At 39.3% G+C, this 18,972-nt stretch overlaps 1 protein-coding gene and 1 long non-coding RNA gene across 3 annotated transcripts; one reads left to right on the top strand and one right to left on the bottom strand.

Moving 5' to 3' along the window:
- The first annotated feature begins 3,441 nt into the window (after window positions 1–3,441).
- LOC145552309 (uncharacterized) lies at window positions 3,442–12,631 on the top strand. Its single transcript, XR_014088305.1, has 4 exons — window positions 3,442–3,673; window positions 7,839–7,939; window positions 9,138–9,236; window positions 9,974–12,631. It is a non-coding gene; the product is annotated as an uncharacterized LOC145552309 (long non-coding RNA).
- A 1,589-nt stretch (window positions 12,632–14,220) lies between these two features.
- On the bottom strand, window positions 14,221–18,731 carry LOC103461910 (pancreatic progenitor cell differentiation and proliferation factor B). 2 transcript variants are annotated; one of them, XM_081609340.1, is made up of 6 exons: window positions 18,596–18,731; window positions 18,373–18,435; window positions 15,897–15,979; window positions 15,742–15,819; window positions 14,736–14,829; window positions 14,221–14,668 (listed from the first exon to the last, which is right to left on the bottom strand). In XM_081609340.1, the coding sequence occupies exons 3-6, from the start codon at window positions 15,949–15,951 to the stop codon at window positions 14,554–14,556; spliced, it is 342 nt and encodes a 113-aa protein (XP_081465466.1). In that variant the 5' UTR covers window positions 15,952–15,979; window positions 18,373–18,435; window positions 18,596–18,731; the 3' UTR covers window positions 14,221–14,553. The 2 variants fall into 2 exon arrangements, with proteins under 2 accessions (XP_081465466.1, XP_081465465.1); XM_081609339.1 differs by lacking the exons at window positions 18,373–18,435; window positions 18,596–18,731 and adding an exon at window positions 17,182–17,366.
- Window positions 18,732–18,972: the final 241 nt, after the last annotated feature.

The raw sequence follows: 18,972 nt of genomic DNA, 5'->3' as shown, positions 1-18,972 counted from the left end.
ATTGCTCTCATTTGGACTTTTACCTTTTCTTTTTTATGTTCCCACTTAAAAATGTAGATTTGTGCAGCAGATGTGAAGTTATACAGAAAAATGTTGAAAAGATGAAAAGAAACCAGACATTCTTATCAGGGATGAGAAGATTTCTGAGAGCCACAGTGCCGTATTTTCTGGTTTGTGGATATTTTGTGTGAATGCAGTTTTTTTTTAACAGAAGAGAAACAGGAGGGGATAAAATGTTTCCCAGACATCAGCAGCTACTTCTTTCTGCCTCAGGAGTTAAATGGGTCAGACGTGTTTCACGTTACGCCCTCACTCTGTCCCCGACCGAATTCAAAATCTAACCGAGGCACTCCTCTTTATTCTGACTTTCCCATGCTGGGGAAACTCAACGCGGCTTTTTAAATCCTTTATTACGAAAAAATACACAGTAAATATACAATTTCAACATTTTTACAATACGTACAATAAAAAAACTAAATCCAAACATGGAAGTCAAAAACATCAAATTAGACAAAATACTTTTAAATACCAATAATAAGTAACATCACTATGCGACACTGACTCAACATAAATGTTTATTTAATCTAAGCTAATCCTGAACCTCAGCGCTTCCTAAACCAGAACTCTGGTATTTTTCTGCCATTTGTTTTCCCATTCAGCTGCTCCAGAACAGTCCAGAAAGTATCGCTGCGTAAAAATCAACCTGCCTGCTCAGACCAGACTTTGTGCTGCATCAGCATCTTTCCAGATGTTTGGGCTCAGCGCCAGCAGAGGCCGCCGCGTGAAACTGGAGTCTGCTGAGTCGCGACACCCAGTTCACCCTGTAGGAGCATTTAAACACGAAGCCCGTATTAATAACCTACAAACACCAACGGTAGGTAGAGACACCTCTGTATGGGGGAAGATTAGGGCCATAAAACAAAATAAGGAAATCTGACTTTGATCTCAGAATTGTGATTTTTGATCTCATAAGATTGAGGTCACAAATCTGCTAAAAATGACAGAATTCTGAGATTAAAGTTGGAATTTTAAGTAGAGAAAGTTTGTGCATTATGAGAAGAACTGAATTGTGTAATTTGTCAGAATTTTGAGAATAATTTAAAAATTCTGAGATTAAAATGATTTCTGAGAAAAAGTCAGAAATCAGGATAAGAAAGTCAGAATTCTTTTATTTTCCAGTGGCAGTAATTGTCTTCCATACTTCTTTCAGCTGATGTTTCTGGCATAGAAACTAATCAGACTATACGACTAAAAGTTGTTAAATTAATACCGATTCATCCAATATGGCGTCCTTTAAAGACAGAGGCTCGTCTCTCCATCTTTTACTGTTATTCTAAGGAAATGTAAATATCGTCTCAGCATCCAGACATGCAGCCTGTGGTTTTAGTTTCATGTCGGAAATTAAAAGCGGATTTCTTTTGGTTCTTGGTCGGTTTTGTTTGGCGTCTGTAAAGTTTCCAGGCTGCGCCGCCGTCCTGCCTGTCTCATCACGTGTTCTGGGAGTGAGCGGCCCATGAACGAGGCAGAACCTTTGTGATGTCGGCTCCGGTACCCGGTATCCTGACCTGAACCCATTCATCACCACAGCTGTCAGGGGAAATGACCTCTGAACTCTGAACAAGAATACCACAAAGTTTCATCGGCTTTGTTCACCAGTTAAACTCTTTTATTGATCTGTTGGTTTGTCTTAAACTCTTCTACGGTTATAAATCACTGATCCACCTGTCTGCCATTTAAACACCTGGATTTACTGGCTTTTGTTCTTTTTTACTCCAAATCGGTTCCATTTCCATCCAGGCTCTCTGCCATTTGCTGCCAGGCTTCAACATTAATCACAATATCATCTGCAAACAGAGATACCAACCGTTAGCAATACAAGGAAGGAAGGAAGGAAGGTAGGTAGATAGTTAGGTAGGTAGATAGTTAGGTAGGTAGATAGTTAGTTAGTTAGGTAGGTAGGTAGGTCCGTCGGTCCAGTTCTGAAAGTTCCCAGAACTGGATGGTTATACTGTTATATTCAAGGTTATACGGTCGATTCGTCTATCAGGGAAACCCAATCTCTGCTTCCTCAGACAGAAAACACTGACAGTTTTTTCTACAGGTAAAATATTTTCTGTTTATAATTTCCTGAAACAACTCAACATTAAAAAAAAAAACTATTTCTCCACATTATTTTGCCTTCTTGCTGATTTAAACTTCAATGGAAAGTATTACTGACTGTTATTAATGTTTGTGTCCATAAACAGGCTGTAATTTTTAATCATCCAGATCTGTTTGCCTCAAAGTGTCTCCATTCATCAACATGAAAACCTTTTCCGGTTTAAACCCTCAGACATTTCCGGAAGGATCATTTAAGCAGAATGTCGCCTCCTAGCGGCCTTATTTGGATTTCCTGTAAAGTTCCCGTCACCTTTGTGCAGCGTGACCTTTGTACAGACTAAAGTTCATTAATGAGATCAGGCCACAGCTGCTTCCTGCTCCATGTCAACCTGAATACTACACTAGTTATTCTGCACCATCAGGTTCAACTCTCACTGTTTAGCTTTTGTTGTTCAGATGATAATTCATCTTTCTTTGTAATATAACACAGCACAAAACCAGAAAATGTTCATTTCTAATATATTAATTGTTAGATAGTTTTACACTCTGTGTGTAAAACTATGACATAAGTTTTTTACATTAATGGAGTCCCGTTTGTGACGTTTTACACATATAAATACAGTTTCATTTCGGACAGTTAAATTTTTACCTTGCTTTTTATTCATACATAAATGTCCCTTTTTCTAAAGAATTATTTAAAACAGGCTAAATATTAGCTTGATAAATGTTAGCAAGCTAAATATGTAGCTTCAAATTCCTCTAGCATCCATTCATCCTGCTAATAAGCTAAATATTTAGTCCCAAACTAAACATTTAGCTACAAACTAAATATTTAGTTTGAAGCTAAATATTTAGTTTGAAGGTAAATATTTAGTTTGAAGGTAAATATTTAATTAGAAAGCTAATAGTTAGCTTCAAACTAAATATTTAGCCTCAAATTAAGTATGTAGTTTGAAGTTAAATATTTAGTTAAGAAGCTAAGCATTTAGCCTTAAACTAAATGTTTTGCTCTGCTGTTTAGTTTGAGGCTAAATATTTAGTTTGCAACTGTGACGGTGAAAATATGGCTTTGAAAAACAATCCCCCATTTTTTTCTCAATAATTTATTTGTTGACTTTACAAACGGCGGCCATATTTACTGCTGCAATGAGCTGTAAAATCAGAGCTGCTGCTACATTTCATATGAACTAATGATACGTTTTCATGCTGCTGTTTTGGTACAGAGGGATGATCTGAGAGTTTTGTCTCTTTGTGCTCATCCAGGCCTGAGCAGCACTGCTGTGAGTGAAACTCTGAGGTTCAAGACGACGAGGAAGAGGCGCATGAAAAGCGTCCGGCCTCCTGATCATGTCTGAGTCTGTGTTGTGGGGAGGGGAGGAGACGCACCTCGCTGCTCCGGGGAGGAAAATTAAAACACCCAGGCAGAAAATAACCAGCTTTCCTCAGGATCCTGCATCTTCCTGCTGATCCTCTCTGACCTGCACAGCTTAGATTTCAGATTTTAACTCGTTTTTGTTTCCTCTGGAGTCATTTCTTCCTGTCCTGCAGGATCCCAGAAAACTGCCTGAAAAAGGTGGGAATGTTTCTTTCCATGCCGATGATTCTGTTGTGTTTGCAGAAATTTAACTGTAGGAGCTAACATAATGCTCCTGTGCTTTTTGCTTTAAAGAATACAGAAGTATTACATTGATAAATCGCATCAAGAGGCAGAAACGTATCTGACCTAGAATTTATTTTTTGCTCACCTAGTTCTTGGTTTGCAGCCGCCTGAAGCGCGAGCGTCACCTGTTGCAAATGTCTCGGCAAGCAAAGCGCTCCGCGTGGAGCGCTGCGTTAAAATAGAAGCAACACGACGCAGTGAAGAGTCAATGTGACGCAAAATAACAGAAACAAGCAGCTAGACCTCCGTTTCAACACCTCTGACTAAAACATTCACCGTTTTCCTCCGACCTTTAACCTGAGTCATGTTTTATAAACCCTATCAGCTTCATGAGATGAATTTATGAGATTAAAAACCCCATCGAGTGATTTCAGTCAGAGGTCAGATTAACAAAAAAACATTTACAGCATTTTAAAAGAGAATCAATGTTTTTGTATGGAGCTAAATTGGGGCCAGTTTGTGCAAAAAGAACAAAAATGTAAATTGAAAAAAAAAAAAAATTTTAACTGAGAAATTATTCTGGAATTGGAAAAAAAAAATGCTTGAAATAGAAAAAAAATTTAACTGAAAAGTTTTGAAACTAAAAAAAATTGAAACTTGAAAAAAATGTTTGAAGCTGGAAAAAATCAAGTTAAAAAGATTTAAAACTGGAAAAGTAAAAAAACTGGGGAAAAAAATCAAAACTGAATGTTTAGAATCTGAATTAACTAAAAGAAGTTGTTTAAAAGTTGAAAGTAAAGATTTGAAACTGGAAAAAGCTTCAACTCTTTAAGCAAACTGACTTTAATTTATCTCCATACTTCTGCACCATTTTAGACTCGATCTTGTTAGTTTTTCATGGATCCATGGACAGATTTGTTGTTGTCAACATGCTGTGGTTTCTTATCAGATACGGCAGAAGCACTGAGGACCAGATCCTGCTCTCTGTGTTTTAATAAACCGTTTTGGCTTTTTATGTGCAGCAGCTGAAAAATGCAGCTACAGAAAATTCCTGTAATTTTTCCCGACCAAATCTGATGTGGTCGGTGAATGGTGAAGCGTTAACTGCCTGACTTCATGTTCAGTGAGATTTGATCGGAGGTCAAAGTGTTTATGGCTTGCTTTTCTTGCCCGGCTCCTTTCTAAGCCTTTAATTGTTTTGCTGTTTGCTGACTGAGCAAATCTTCTTGGGATTTGTGCCGTTACACAGATTACCGCAAACTTGTTTTTTTTTACCCAACCTCTTCCCATCAAACACGAGATGTGCTGCGATTAGCTCAATAAGTGATTAACAACATGTATCAGCTAATTATTTACTACCCTTACTTAAAAAAAATACAATTAATTCAAAATTAGACTTGTTTTGGTTCTGCAGACACAGTGTAGATAAAGTAGGAGTTCAAAATACACTGTTAACATTTCTTATTGCCGAAGTAGCAGAAAAATCAGTAAAAGGGATCAGAATGATTAATCGTTCAGTAACGTCTCTCCTTCAGCCTGCATCCGTCTCCATAGCAACCTGCGTCCACAGTAACCAAACACTGCCAAATCAAATGTTTAGTCAGCTAGCTAAATACTTAGCTCCGAACTAAATATTTAGCTAGCAAATGTTTACTAGCTAGCTAAGCTGGTGAATATTTAGTTTGAAGCTAATTATTTAGCTACAAATTATGCTAAAAATGTCACCAGCAAGCTAAACGTTTAGCTCCAGCTTAAATATTTAGCTTCAAGCTTCAGTTCTGGTGGTTTGGGGATCTGGATGAAGCTTCAGACAACAGAAACATTTAGTCATTTCAACTAAAACACCAAAGTGAAAATGTGCAGCAGGACGGATGACGGCGACAGCCGAGTGCTGATATGAAACAGCTGCTATGGTTCTGCTCTCTCATGCCAGTGGAAAAAAAGTTTCTATTTTTACCCCAGTGACCTCTGACCTACGTACATCCCTTCAGATGTAGGTCTCAGCAGGACATCAGCGCCGGGCTTTGTGTCTGAGCCTTTTTCATTCAAACACGGCTCTGATTTGACTGAACGGAGGCATTTTGATGAAACTGCAGCGGAATCATCTCAGATTTAGCAGATTTGTTAAATGGACTGGGTTCATCTGCACGACTGCAGGGCAAAGGTCACGAAACCTGTGGAGATCTTAAAGCTGACCCAGATGCACAACAAAAGGAAAATCATTAATTTATACTATTTATTAAGTTTTTTGTGGCTACATTTAGTCACTTTACAGACAAAAACAATCGGTATCAGAACCAGCTTCGTGTATTTGAGGCTTATTTTTTAAAATGTCTTTCATTGGAGGTTATTAAAGGTGTTTCTCAGTGATGTTATCCAACAAAAATAATCACGCTTTCGTCACCAAAACAAACGTTACCAGAAAAAGTTCCTTATCTAAAGCCGGCTGCTCGGCACTGAATGTCTGGCCGAACCTAAGCAAACAGAATCCGCATGTTGTGTGAACTTTGACCCCAGATCAGCAGTTCCTCACAGACATTCCTGCAAACGCCGCGGCCGGAGAGCGCTGAGGAAGTGGATGTGTTTCTGTTCAGTCATGCAGTGGCTGCGTGCGGTTCGGTCCACAGAAAGGGCGAAAGATCAGAACAACAAACAGCGATGTGGCAAAATAAACGGCGCTGCAGCTAATAATAGCAGCAGCAGAGCAAACTGTTCCCGTTTGACCTGGAGCGAATCGTTTCCCCTGTTTGCTTCTCGTCTGTTTGGACTTTCAGGTGAGATCAGATCATCACTTCCTGCCCTGAACACTTTCTAAGTTCCACATAACCACAGTGCAGAAACGTCCAGTTTCTCTGTTTCAGTACAGGTGAAATGAGACGAAGCTAAAGAGCAACTTTTCAGCAAGAAATGGGGAATAATTCATTAATATTGATGTAAACGTTGCAGTTATAAGTGAAATAATCTGCGAGTGCAGCATGACGTTTTTCCTAGGGCTGTAGTGATACAATAGTCTCACGATACGATATACGATATTCTGCTCACGATACGATATATATTGCGATATTCAGCAAACAATACAATTCAATACACTTTTGCGATTTTCTGAAGGATTTTAGAGGGACAGAGTGATTTTGGTGACATTTTGTGGCTGTTATAGAGTTGGATTGAATTAATTTAACTGAAAACTGATTAAAAGCACCAACTATACAATACCTGGCTCTGGTTGGACACAGACTTAAAGCTGGACAAAATGAATCAAAGAAGTGGTGAGAAAACATGTTTCTTTAAATTGAAGCAGTACAAACTGTAGCTTACATGCATTTGTAAAGTAGATAAAGTGCACAAAGTACCTGCTCTGAATAGTTTGATATCTTTTTAACACTTAACATCTGAAGGAATCACTCTAAGCCTGATGACCGAATCACTCTCCTGGCGAAGCAAGCAGTGAGTGAACAAGGAGACAGTTGGATGTTACGATACTTGCGGATGAATATCGATTTTTTTCTAGGAAAGAAAATATCGATATATATTGCAAAATTGATATTATTACACAGCCCTAGTTTTTTCCCATAACTTCTATAAATGTATGTTTTGTTTGATTTGCATTTTCTGTGCATCTCATTGTTTAATGCACATCGCAGTTTTCTTCGCCTGTCTGCTCGTTTTTGCATTTTTTTTTGTACATTTCGGCATTATCTTCACATTTTGTTGGTTTCTTTGCACTCCTGTGGATTTTCTGCACCTATTTGTGTTTCCACATTTTCTGTGTGTTTCGTTGTTTTCTGTGTCTTTGTGCGTTTTCTCCACGTCTCTGCGCTTTTGTTGTTTTGTAAAAATGTCTGCAGAAAAACAAAATTCGGCATTTTTGTGGTTTTTTTTTGTGCATCTAGGTGTTTTCTGGGTGTGTTGTTGAGTATCGTACCTCGAGCCGCTGAACAAAATGCTTAATGCGCCCAGAACGAGCTGAAGGTGGCAGCAGAGACACTCGGCGCCTGTTTGAATCCGATCACATATAAAATAAAATGGCTGCTGTTATGCTAATGATGATCTGTAGATGACTTGGAAACACTGAGGAGCATAATCTGTGTCACGGCGGCCACATTAGCAGTAAATTTTCTCCGTCTCTCCCCGTCTTCAGGGTGCTGACCCGGGAGGCCCAACAGTCTGCGAATGTCTGCAGCATCATGACCAGCGTCAACTCTCCAGCCTGCCTGCTCGCCCGGAACCACTTCTACAGAAGTACGACAAAACCCCGACACAAACACGGCTTCCAGAAGCTTTACATTCAGACAAGAGATAAATGTTCGCGATGTGAGCTCTGGCTTTCTTCATGCTTGAGTAACGATTGGAAAATCAGAACCTTTGCTCCTGATCAGTGAACCCGCATGCAGACAGTAAATAAATTACCTCATTTGGGTTTAAAGTGCTGGACGAACCGGTGGAAAACTTTAAATTTTTACTTCTATGATCCAAGCAGAACATTTAAAAACAGAAAAACTGATTAGATCCAAACACCAGGAAGACGTGACTGGGTCTCCATCAGCCAGGATCTGGTTTCCAGAGAGGAAAGCAGAAATGGAGAAATAAACCTTTTGTCATTACAGAGCAACCAAAACGCAAATCTACTGTTTTTGATAAAGTGTCTAAATTGGACATTAACGCTGCTATCTTTACGTTTCTGTGCAATTTGTGCAAAAACCATCTCAGTGCTGCCCTCTTTGGGTTGAACGGTGGCTACTGCAGTAAAATTTTCTGATTGGTTACAACAGTACAGCTCGTTGTAACCAGCTTGTTGCTCCACCTGTTCCCCTCCTGGCCTGCGGGGGCGCTGCACCCAGAACCACTGAAGGACTTTGAAACTGACTTTATGTGACTGTAAAGGTTCAACTGGTCTCTGGCATCCAGCTGTAACAACTGAAGCTGTGTGCCGACTCCGGATCGTTCCTCTTTAGGTCTAAAGATAACAACTTCAAACCAAACTGGTTTTGCTCATTTCAACCATGCAGGCCCAGTTACTCCGTACCAGCACACAATGTCCCAGCAGAGACAGAGAAACCAGAAGTTCTGGAATATTCACCAGAGACCTGGCAGTGACCTGAATGGCCTTGGACTTGTTTTGCTCTGTTTGCGTAGAAACACAGCAGCTACACGGAGCAGATGCCGGGTGCGGAGGCTTTTGCTCAGCAGATAACTGGGCAGATTCAGCGTCCAGCCTGGGCAGGAGGGACGGGTTCACCGGGGCCGAGCCAAGCCTGATACACGAGCCGACATTAAGAAAAGTTCTGGCTCCGGTCCTGTTCACGGCCCGTTCACTCCGGCAGCACATGATCACACAGGCGCGGCGCATGAGAGCGACGACTGATGGAAACTTTAGGAGGCACAGAGACCGTGAAACGAGTTTGGAACAAAATGCTAACGTGGAGGGATTTATTTCCAGGTGTTCCCTCAAGTCCAGACGGGATGAACCCGACGTTCCAGCAGAACGATTCTGTCATGAGGCAGATCCTCCTCTGGATCAGGATGGGGACTCCTCCTGGTAAAACATTCACTCCTGCTTTAACCCGACAAGCATTTTACTACGCAACATAACAACGGCTTATAGACGCATTATAGGCAGAAAAAAGGAGCAAATTTCCATTAAAAAACCTGGAAATGTTGAGGTTTATCTCAGGAATGTTCTAGAAAAAACTAACATTTCTGAGCTTGAAAAGTCAAAACAAAGAAAAATGCTAAAAAAAAAAAACCCTGACATTTTAAAATCAATCTCAGAGGTTTTCTAGAAAAAAAACTTAATATTTTCCACTGTGTAAAATTTAAATTTGTCAGATATAATTTAACTGGGCTGCACAGTGGCGCAGTTGGTAGAGCTGTTGCCTTGCAGCAAGAAGGTTCTGGGTTCGATTCCCGGTCTTTCTGCATGGAGTCTCCATGTTCTCCCTGTGCATGGTGGGTTTTCTCCAGGTACTCCGGTTTCCTCCCACAGTCCAAAAACACGACTGTCACCAAATTGCCACTAGGTGTGAGTGTGTGTGTGCATGGTTGTGTGTCTCTGTGTTGCCCTGCGACAGACTGGTGACCTGTCCAGGGTGACCCCGCCTCTCGCCCTGAGCGTTAGCTGGAGAGGCACCAGCACCTCCTGACCCCACTGAGGGACAAGGGTGTAAAGAAAATGGATGGATGGATAATTTAACTGGCTGAGTTTGGGTGATTACGGCTCCTGTTGGGGGCATTTTAGTCACTTTACGGCGTAATTACATGTCCCTGCATTTCCAGGGCTCCCGGTTGCCATGGGAACCAGGGGGCTGCTGATGGAGGTCGCTCTTGGTTCCCCGTCCTCTCCCGGCACCAAACCGGCCAACCTGGCAGACCAGCACTTCAAGTAGACGAAGCAAAAGAAGGACTGAAAGAAGCCGGCCAGGAAAACCGAATTTACACGTAAAACTTTGTGACTTTTAAACGCTGATTTATTTAAGATAAATCTGACCTTCGAATCACAAACAGCAGTTTGAATTTTCCGTTTGATGCAACGTAAACGCCGAGTTTCACCAAAGTAAAACGTGCAGCAAATGAAGGAATGAATGTTTGTGCCCTAAATATATCTGTCCCTATTCCATAAGTGTCTTTTTATAAGTTTGTATTTTCATTTATTGAACTGCTCTCTTCATTCATCACCTCTCCAACACATTGTTGATGAAGCATAATGTTATAAACTAACTTCATCTCAGTTTAGTCGTTTCATCGGTTCTTAAAGCTGCAGTGTGTAGCTTTTATAAAGAATTGTTTTTATTTGTTAAACTGCTTGTGAACAGATCCACCTCCTCCCTGAGCTGCTATTAGCGTCTGAAGAAATAAACCGCTCCCCACCCAAAAACAGAGCCCGGAGGCGGGGCTTCGCGCTGTCAATCACCCTCATGTACTCACTGCTAAATGTGCTAATGGCAGAGAAACAACTCACAGTTACAGAAAAACTGTTTATTATCCGCCGGCATCTGTGGCTATGCTAACTAGCTTTAGCATTCACATCTTCTTCGAATGTGTGCAGCAGAAAGTTTCACTGCTTTTGCTTTGAAATATTGATGATGACCTCTGGAAACTTTTCCGCTAGTATCTTTGAAATGCTAGCAGCACAAACCAAAACAAATAACTGGAACATCCTGCAAATTTTTCACTTAACCACTTAAGTTTATTTTGCATAATATTAAAAACATGCAAGAAATGCAAATAAATAATTCACCTTATTTTTCTGAATAAGAAAATAAACGTTTTATGTCTAAAATGCATTAATGTAGCATTCTTTTAGCGCGGTGTGTCTACAGATGCACCGATCTCTTTTCACTTACGATACTTACAACCGACTGTTAGAACCACTAGAGAAAAAGGATTAAATTTCTCCCCCCCAAAAATTCAGACATTTTTAGATTTACCTCATAAATTTATCAAAAAGCTGAAAAGTAGCTAGAAAAAAAAAACTCCGAAATTTTCAAATCTCAGAAATTTTCTAGAAAAAATCCTGGAAATTTCTGAGTTTCAAACGTTAAAAATTTGAAAGAAGAAACTAAAAAATGTTGAGAATAGTCTCAGAAAATTTCTAGGGAAAAATAGAAACATTGTAGGTACGAAAAGACAAAAATTTGCGAGAAATCAATCAAAATTTTTTAGATTAATCTGAGATGGAAAAAAGGAAATTTCTGAGGTTTAAAATGAAAAAAAAAAGATAGAAATCTTAGAAATTTTCCAGAAAAACCTGAAAATGTGAGAATTATCTGAGAAAAAAAAAATATCAAAATTTTCTGAGAGTCCAAAGTATAAAAAGTTTGACTTTTGACAATCCAAAAATTCTTACATTCTACATTTTTGTAATTTCTGTCACTTCCTAGAGTTTGTTTACTCCAGTTAACGATTAATTTAATTGGTTTCATTGTCTGGTTCAGAAGTTGTGAAGCTCAACAGTAAAGAAACTGGATTAAAAAGTTAATTTAATCACTAATTAAACCCTCAGAAACCAAAGAAACGACTTTTTCTTCTTTCCTTTACAACAGAAACATGTAAAAATCTTTAAAAACACCTTTTATTGTGTATTTTTTACTGTAGGTTACAGTAAAATCTGAACTGAAGGGGACCTCAGAGTCGGCGGTTAATTTCTGAGCAGCCAGTGAACTAGAAAAGCTGCAGCGTGGAAGAACAAACGCGCTGCAGAGAAAATCTCTTTCAGCTCCATCAGGCAGAGCGGCCGCTTCGCCCTTTGTTGGTTTTTCCTCTGAATGGAGGACAGCTCTGCTTGCATAAGCCCATTTTACACTCATTTAGCAAAATCCGTGCGTCAGAGTTCGTTACTTTGATCCACAGAGTTTGAGTCTGCAGGTCCAAATGGTTTTCTCAAGTTAAAACAAAAAAAATGCATATTAATTTGGAAAAAGAAAAATTATCAGATTAATTCAGTGCTGATTTGCTCCAGAACATGTTGCTTTTTCATCCAAACGCTTAAAGCTGAGATGAAACATTCTAGAAACAAACTAAATAATTTTCTAAATTAAAAAAAGTTAATTTTTTTCTAATTATGTGAGATGCTGCATGATGCCAAACATGCCAGAAATCTAATAAGGATAGAGACTAATTGGATAATTATCAATATGAGCAGCATAAAATGCAAAACTTTTAACACAACTAACAGATCTCTGTTCTCTGAAAGTGATTTTATAACTGAAATATATTATTTTATTCCTTCTTTTATAAATTTATTACCTGTTGGATTCATGTTAATGTGTATTAAAAGACATAACATTGAATTTGTTTAGTTAATCAGAAATCTTCTGACCCCCAGGTACTAGAACAACATTTAATTTTTCCTTCGGGATTAATTAATAAAGATTTTTTTATTATTAAATTTGAATTGTATATACATGCATACATAATAAAATGCTTAAAAACATCCATCTGTATGTAATAATATGTCTCTTAGTATATTTAGTTCATGAAATAAATGAAAGTTTCTATTACATTAACATTTGTCTGTAAATATCTCAACTGAAAATGGAAATCAATTTTCATCAATTATTAACCAATTACTGTGGATTTATTCAGTGAGTTTATGGTTTCTTATAGCTTGTAGAAAACGTGTGACTGGTCCAGATTAGATCACTTCTCTTCCTGTAATGGATCAGAATTAAAATGTCTTTTTATTTCAGTAACCCATTTGAATATGATATATAGTTTGACTTGTTTTTAGTGTATATTTGTGGACTAGTGGATATTTTTGCACTTAGGGGGTTCTATAATAGCCTGTTTTGCTTCTTTTTTTAATCCAGGAAGTCTAATAACACAGTTTATAGGGGCTTCAAGGGGCTGGAAAACCATAAATAACACAAGAAGTTAAAAAATGTTGCAGGAAACATGAAGAAAACACACAAAAAGATCCACGAGGATAGGAATATTTTCCCAAGGCGCACAGAAATCATTTCATAACTGTGCAACCCACCCATGAGTCATGACATGTTTGGATTGAGAAATCCAGACTAATTCAGCTCCTAGTGGATCAGGAGGTAGAGCCCGTGGACGGTTGGAGCTCTGGTATGTGATCCAAAGTACAACCGAACCAGAACCAGACCGTGTTGAGACAAGATAATCATCAACATTAATCCGAATTAGCTTCAGATTTTTTTTTAAAACTCTTTTTAAATAAAAAAAAAGTTGTAAACCGGTTGGAAGCAGGTTTACAACTGTAAACCGGTTAAAATGCTTGTTTAGCAAGTCAAGTTTATAGCAAACTTAATTGGTAACAGCGGCAGTGAGTAGTGGCACTTCCGGTGGGGCCACTGCCGCCATTACACTTACACTACCATTATGAATGTAGAAATATATACTTTTTAAAGGAGCAGTATAATATATATATATATATATATATGGACAGAAATGTACAAAAGACAACAAACTTGCGATAAATTGGGACTTACCCGCGATGGTCGAAAAAACGCCTAACTAGCTTTGAGCTAGTTAGCATTAGCCTCAACCGCCTTTGGTAAATGCGGGGGGGCTGACTACAACTTTTGCCTGACGGAAAAGTCCCGAGAAAAAGACTACAAAAATTATATAAGATTAAATAATTTTGCAAAGATAACATTTAAGAACTGTATTAACGTATTTATGGTCAACTTGATTTTTTATTTTTTTTTAATTGACTTTAGCTACATTACTTTCAGGGTGTGGGTGTTTTTATTTTCACCTGTAAGATTTGCTGCATCTTCCTGCATGTACCCAGAAAAGCCAAGGCTGGAGTTTGATACAAAACTGCAGTTACAGATCATTTTAAATAAATTAGATAATTATAAAAGGTTAGTTTTTCCAATAAGCACACAGAAACCCAACACAACTCGTTTTGAGTCAGTTACACAACGTGAAGTCACCGAGTTCAGTACCAGCAGGAAGAGCTGCTTTCCATCGTTTACAGTTCCTGGGCCAAACCCAAACACTCCCTCTCCTCCTGAAGGTTATTCTGAGCGTACGGACAGACTTGGACACCAACATTAGGCTGCAAGACTACTTTATTGTGTTTGCAATCCAACAAGGAGACAACAAGGGTAACAAAAACATGAAGGTATGCACCACGGTGTCAATGCGACGATGTTACAAAGCAAAACGTTACAAATGGTAACGAGCTCATCAGTTTCTTTTTTTTTGTTTTTTAGTCATTAAAAAAATGTTAAAAAACATGGAAAAAAAAAAAAAAAAAAACGCAGCCGTTACTACCACGAACATTTATTAACAAAAAAAAAAAAGTTGTAAACGGGACGATCTCCGTCGCCTAGCGTTGGCGGTTGGTCTGGTTCTCCCCAGGGCGATGCTGACGAGTCGCAGGATCACGAGGAGGTGGGGCTTCCTGCCTCGCTGCTCTCGCTCGCCTGCCGCTGCAGCACCATCTCCTTGGCGTAGCAGGTGATCTGACCGGTCGTCACGCCGCCCAAGACCCCCGCCCTGGCAGAGGTGGCGGTTAGAAATCGAATCTATAAGACGGGAACGGCTCAGGCTGCTTCAGACTTACTTCTGCTGCGCCTCCTCGGTCAGTGGCGTCATCCCCGGCTGCTTCCCAAAGAAGAAGCTGGACCACCAGTGGCCAGAGTCCTGCTTAGGGAGTCCTGGAGAGAAAGGGCACCGCTTAACGCAGCGGAACCAGAGAAACCACACCCTGCTCTGCGGCGTGTAACCAGCTGCTGAGCTTTACAGCCAAGTCAGGATGACTGAGGAGCTCAGGAAGCTGCTGCTGCTCAGACTCTGGATCTAAACGTACGCTGCATGCTTCTCACCAGCAGGAAGTGAGCTGGATGGGTGTGGCTCCTTTAAGAAAATCCTGCCGACATCATTACAACTCAGCGGAAATGACTCAACCCTCTGTGGCAACAGCAGCAGAAACTGATGTAACGTTAGCAGAGAAACCCCGACATGTGGCCAGGTTGGTTTATGGGTGAAAGTTTAAATCTCTGAGCAACACTCTGTAACTCTCCTGCAGTTAAAACTTTATTATTCCCAGCCTAAAACCAACTTAAAGCTGCAGTAAGAAAGTTTTAGAAAACTTTTTTTTGCATATTTGTTTACGTTGTGACAGGATGGTATGAGACAAAATGTGAAAAAAAAGAATGAGAGTTCCTCCTCCCAGTGTTAACTAGAACCAGCCAATCAGAGCCAGGAGGCGGGCCTTGGCGCCGTCAATCATCTCCCTCTTCCCCTTTGTTCGCTAAGCTGCAACTAGCAGATCTTGTTGTGAATGCTAAGGCTAGTTAGCATAACTACCTGTAACAGTTGAGTTCTTTCTCTGCCATTATATTTAGCAGAGAGAACATGAGGGTGATTGATAGCGCTAAGCCCCTCCCCCCTCCTGACTGTTTTTGGTGCATTTCTTCAGACAGCAACAGTAGCTCAGGGAGGAGGTGGATCTTTTCACAGACCGTCTCATACTGTGACGACATGGTGATTTTAACTCGCATGTAAAAAAATAAACATTCTTTATAAAAGTTAATCTGCATCTTTAAGCCACATCTGAAGCCGTTTACCTGGATGGTGCGGGATGACCTCCCCACTGTACTCCGAACTGCCGCATGAGCTGCTGCTGGACGTAGAGCCGATGCGCCCTGCAGGCGGAGGTGAATGTTAACGAGTGATTAAACAAACCATGGGACGGCCAGGGGAGGCGGACGGACAGACTCACTTCGGTAGTAGTCGGTGGTCGCGACGAGGGAACCGCCTGCTGGAATGGCTGCCATTCTTCAGGAGTTGGTCACTGATGGAAACCTGGAGCAGGAACAGACTCAGTTACTCATCTCCACTAAATGAGGCCTCACTAGAGATGAGTCATGATGAAACAGAAGCATGTAGGTGCCAACAGAAACCAACAGTAACAAAAAAATAAATAAATGATTGATTCTGCCATTTTTATGTTGTTGATGCTTGTGCTTCCATTTTGTCGTCCGCATCGAGTGGATGCTACTGCGCTGCTCGTCTGAAAACTTGACGTTTTTGCTCCAGTTTTAGTTATTTTGTGGTTTTTAGTCATTTTTTATTGCTTAATTGGGTTTATAATGTTGCAAAGTGTTCTTGGGTGTTTTGAGAGCCAAATAAAATGCATTATTTTCTTCTCTACACTTTGTTCTTGCCATTGACAAGAAGCCAACACAATACATTGTGTTTTTTTTAGCTCTGTAGAGAAAAGTTAAAAATGGCCAAAAATAAATAAAAATGTTGCGAATCATATTCCCAAAAATAAAGAGTCTGCCAACCTCAGATTAGCTTAAAAATTAAAATAAAAACCCTCTTGTAGTTTGGTGCCATTAATGAACAATGGGAACATTTATTCGGTAATGACCCACTGAGCTCCGGTCAGAACCGGTCTGGATTTTTCTATTTAATCCATGTGTCTGTTTTGACACAAAAGTTAAAAACAGGGTATTTATCGTTTAAAGCCAAACATGAACAGGCTGTGGAGGAGGAGATTTAGGTTCTGCACCATAAACTTCATTGTTTTCATCATGACGTCTCTGTCACTGGTCTGCAGTGAGGAAGAGGAGGAGGAAGAAGGGGGTGTTTACGTTAAAAACACTCACTGCACCAAACCGACATCTTTACATTCAACGCAAATGCTGAACCAAAACCGGTTCTGACCGGTTTTAGACTGTAAAGCACTGAATTAAGATGCTGCTGCTCTGAGAAAATTCTGGGTCAGAACAACAATAACCCTAAAAACTGCGGTGACCATTTTGTCCGTCTGTTTGTTACCACACAACCTAGCTTGATGCGGCAGTTAAATGATAATAATAATAATAAATACGTTAATTAAAAACAACGGGTACCGCAAAGACAAAGAGACAAAAGTTTTATCCGTTCCTATTTTTTTAACTGACGTACAGCCGCTAGCTTCCAGCCCTTAGCTCGCCTCGCCGAGATGAAATAAACCCTTTCCACCATCTTTTGACCTAAAAAAAAAAACAACAACTCACCTTTACTTAACCCAGACGATGTGCTGATGTGATGTAGCACCCAAGTCAACTCAGACGGCGAGGATGGGGGAGAGCAAACGCTAGGCGACGGGGCCCATTTGAAAAAAGGTTTTGGGTAAATGTAACCCTCCAAGGTCCGAAAAGATGTCGACGATGCTTCTTTTCTAAGGCCAAACTGGGAGGTGCTCGAACTTTTATACTGCGGAGTGGGTGACGTCACCCAACGGAGGCGTGGCTACGGAAGCAGGAAAAATCTTCTTTCTCCCCGTTACATCATGGCTCCACACACCCACCCACAGCCAAGCATAGCAGGGGCATGCATGTCTATATATACCCAGGAGAGCCGCCAGAATGACTTTATTACCCGGTGAAAATAACTCAAAAATAGTCCAAATAATTTTTATGTATTTTTTCTTTCTTTCCTTCTTACAGACAGTTATGTCTTAAAAGGGATAGAATGAGATGAATGACCATGTTTGACCTATTTTACTTTTGTTTTTTGCACATAAGTTTGTGGTGCATTTGTATCCTAAAGAAAAAAAAAACCCGTAACTATCTCACAAACAAGATATTAAAATACATGAAAAAACCTTAGAAAAACCTTGAGGTGTAGCAGAAAGACTTTCAGTATTCAAGATCCTGCATGAATTGACTAATACAATATTACGAGAGACTGGAAAAGAAAAAAGGGGTTCCGGAATACACTTTAATTCACTATTTGAAGCAAGATTAAAAAGAGATTTTTTTTTAATTAGCTAAAAGTGAAATATAGGTGCATTTTTTTTATTTCAAAAAAATCTTTAAAAAAGTCTACACATTTTAGATATATACAGACACTTAAATATAACAATATAATATAAAATTATAACTTCTAACATGCATAACTTTAAAATTACATTAATTCATATGAATCATCACCTCAAAGTGACAAAAATAGCAGATTTCTGAACATTTTGTTAATTTAATTTAGGAGAACAAGAGGAGATTGAGTTTAAGATACAGTACCTGCTACAGTACAAAGTAAAGGTGACTTGTCCACTCGAGACAGATGTTTTATGTTGTAACAATTCTTAATAATAAATATTTTAGTTTTGTTGTGAAATTGTAAAAAGAACAAGGGACACAGAGAAATCTCCATACATTTCCTGTAAAGATGCTAATTAGCTTGTCATTAATCACAGTGTTGCTCACCTTCTTCAGTGGGAAGAGTTGGGCTGATTTTGGGGGTTATGGCTCCAGCTTATTCTGACTCATCTTTAAATGTGGTAAAAAGATCAGAAACAAGTGAGATATACTAATATCATGCTAAAAAAAAAGCTCCTTTACTGACTAAATGCTGGTGAAAAGAGATTAACGTCAACATGTAGCTAAGCTAACGAAGCTAAAAAGTTGACCATCACATTATTTGACCCACCATTCTTGGTTTAAAAAAGTAAGTAGAAAAAAGATAAAAGAACAAAACATAAAGACAAAAATAAAAGAAAGTTTTCCAAGACACAAAGCGCATAAAGTACATTCAGTGTTCTCTATTCAGGAGCCGTTTACTTTCCTCTAACTGTCGAAATTCTTGTTGACATGGTTACCGGCGTAAAACGCGTCAAAGATAGTTTGCAACTAAGAGCGCTCACTCCGTCATGTTTCTACAAAAACAACATGACAAAGACAGTTTGCAACACAGATATCACACTTTGTACACAATTTTACACAGTTCTCAGCATGAATTTAATCATACAATTTATTAACTGGATTATTAATGTAACTTATTTCCACTATAATTTACAGCATATTTAA

Source organism: Poecilia reticulata, chromosome 7, assembly GCF_904066995.2.
Source record: "Poecilia reticulata chromosome 7, P_reticulata-male-v2, whole genome shotgun sequence".
NCBI lineage: Eukaryota > Metazoa > Chordata > Actinopteri > Cyprinodontiformes > Poeciliidae > Poecilia > Poecilia reticulata.
This window is presented reverse-complemented; position numbering and strand designations above follow the sequence as displayed.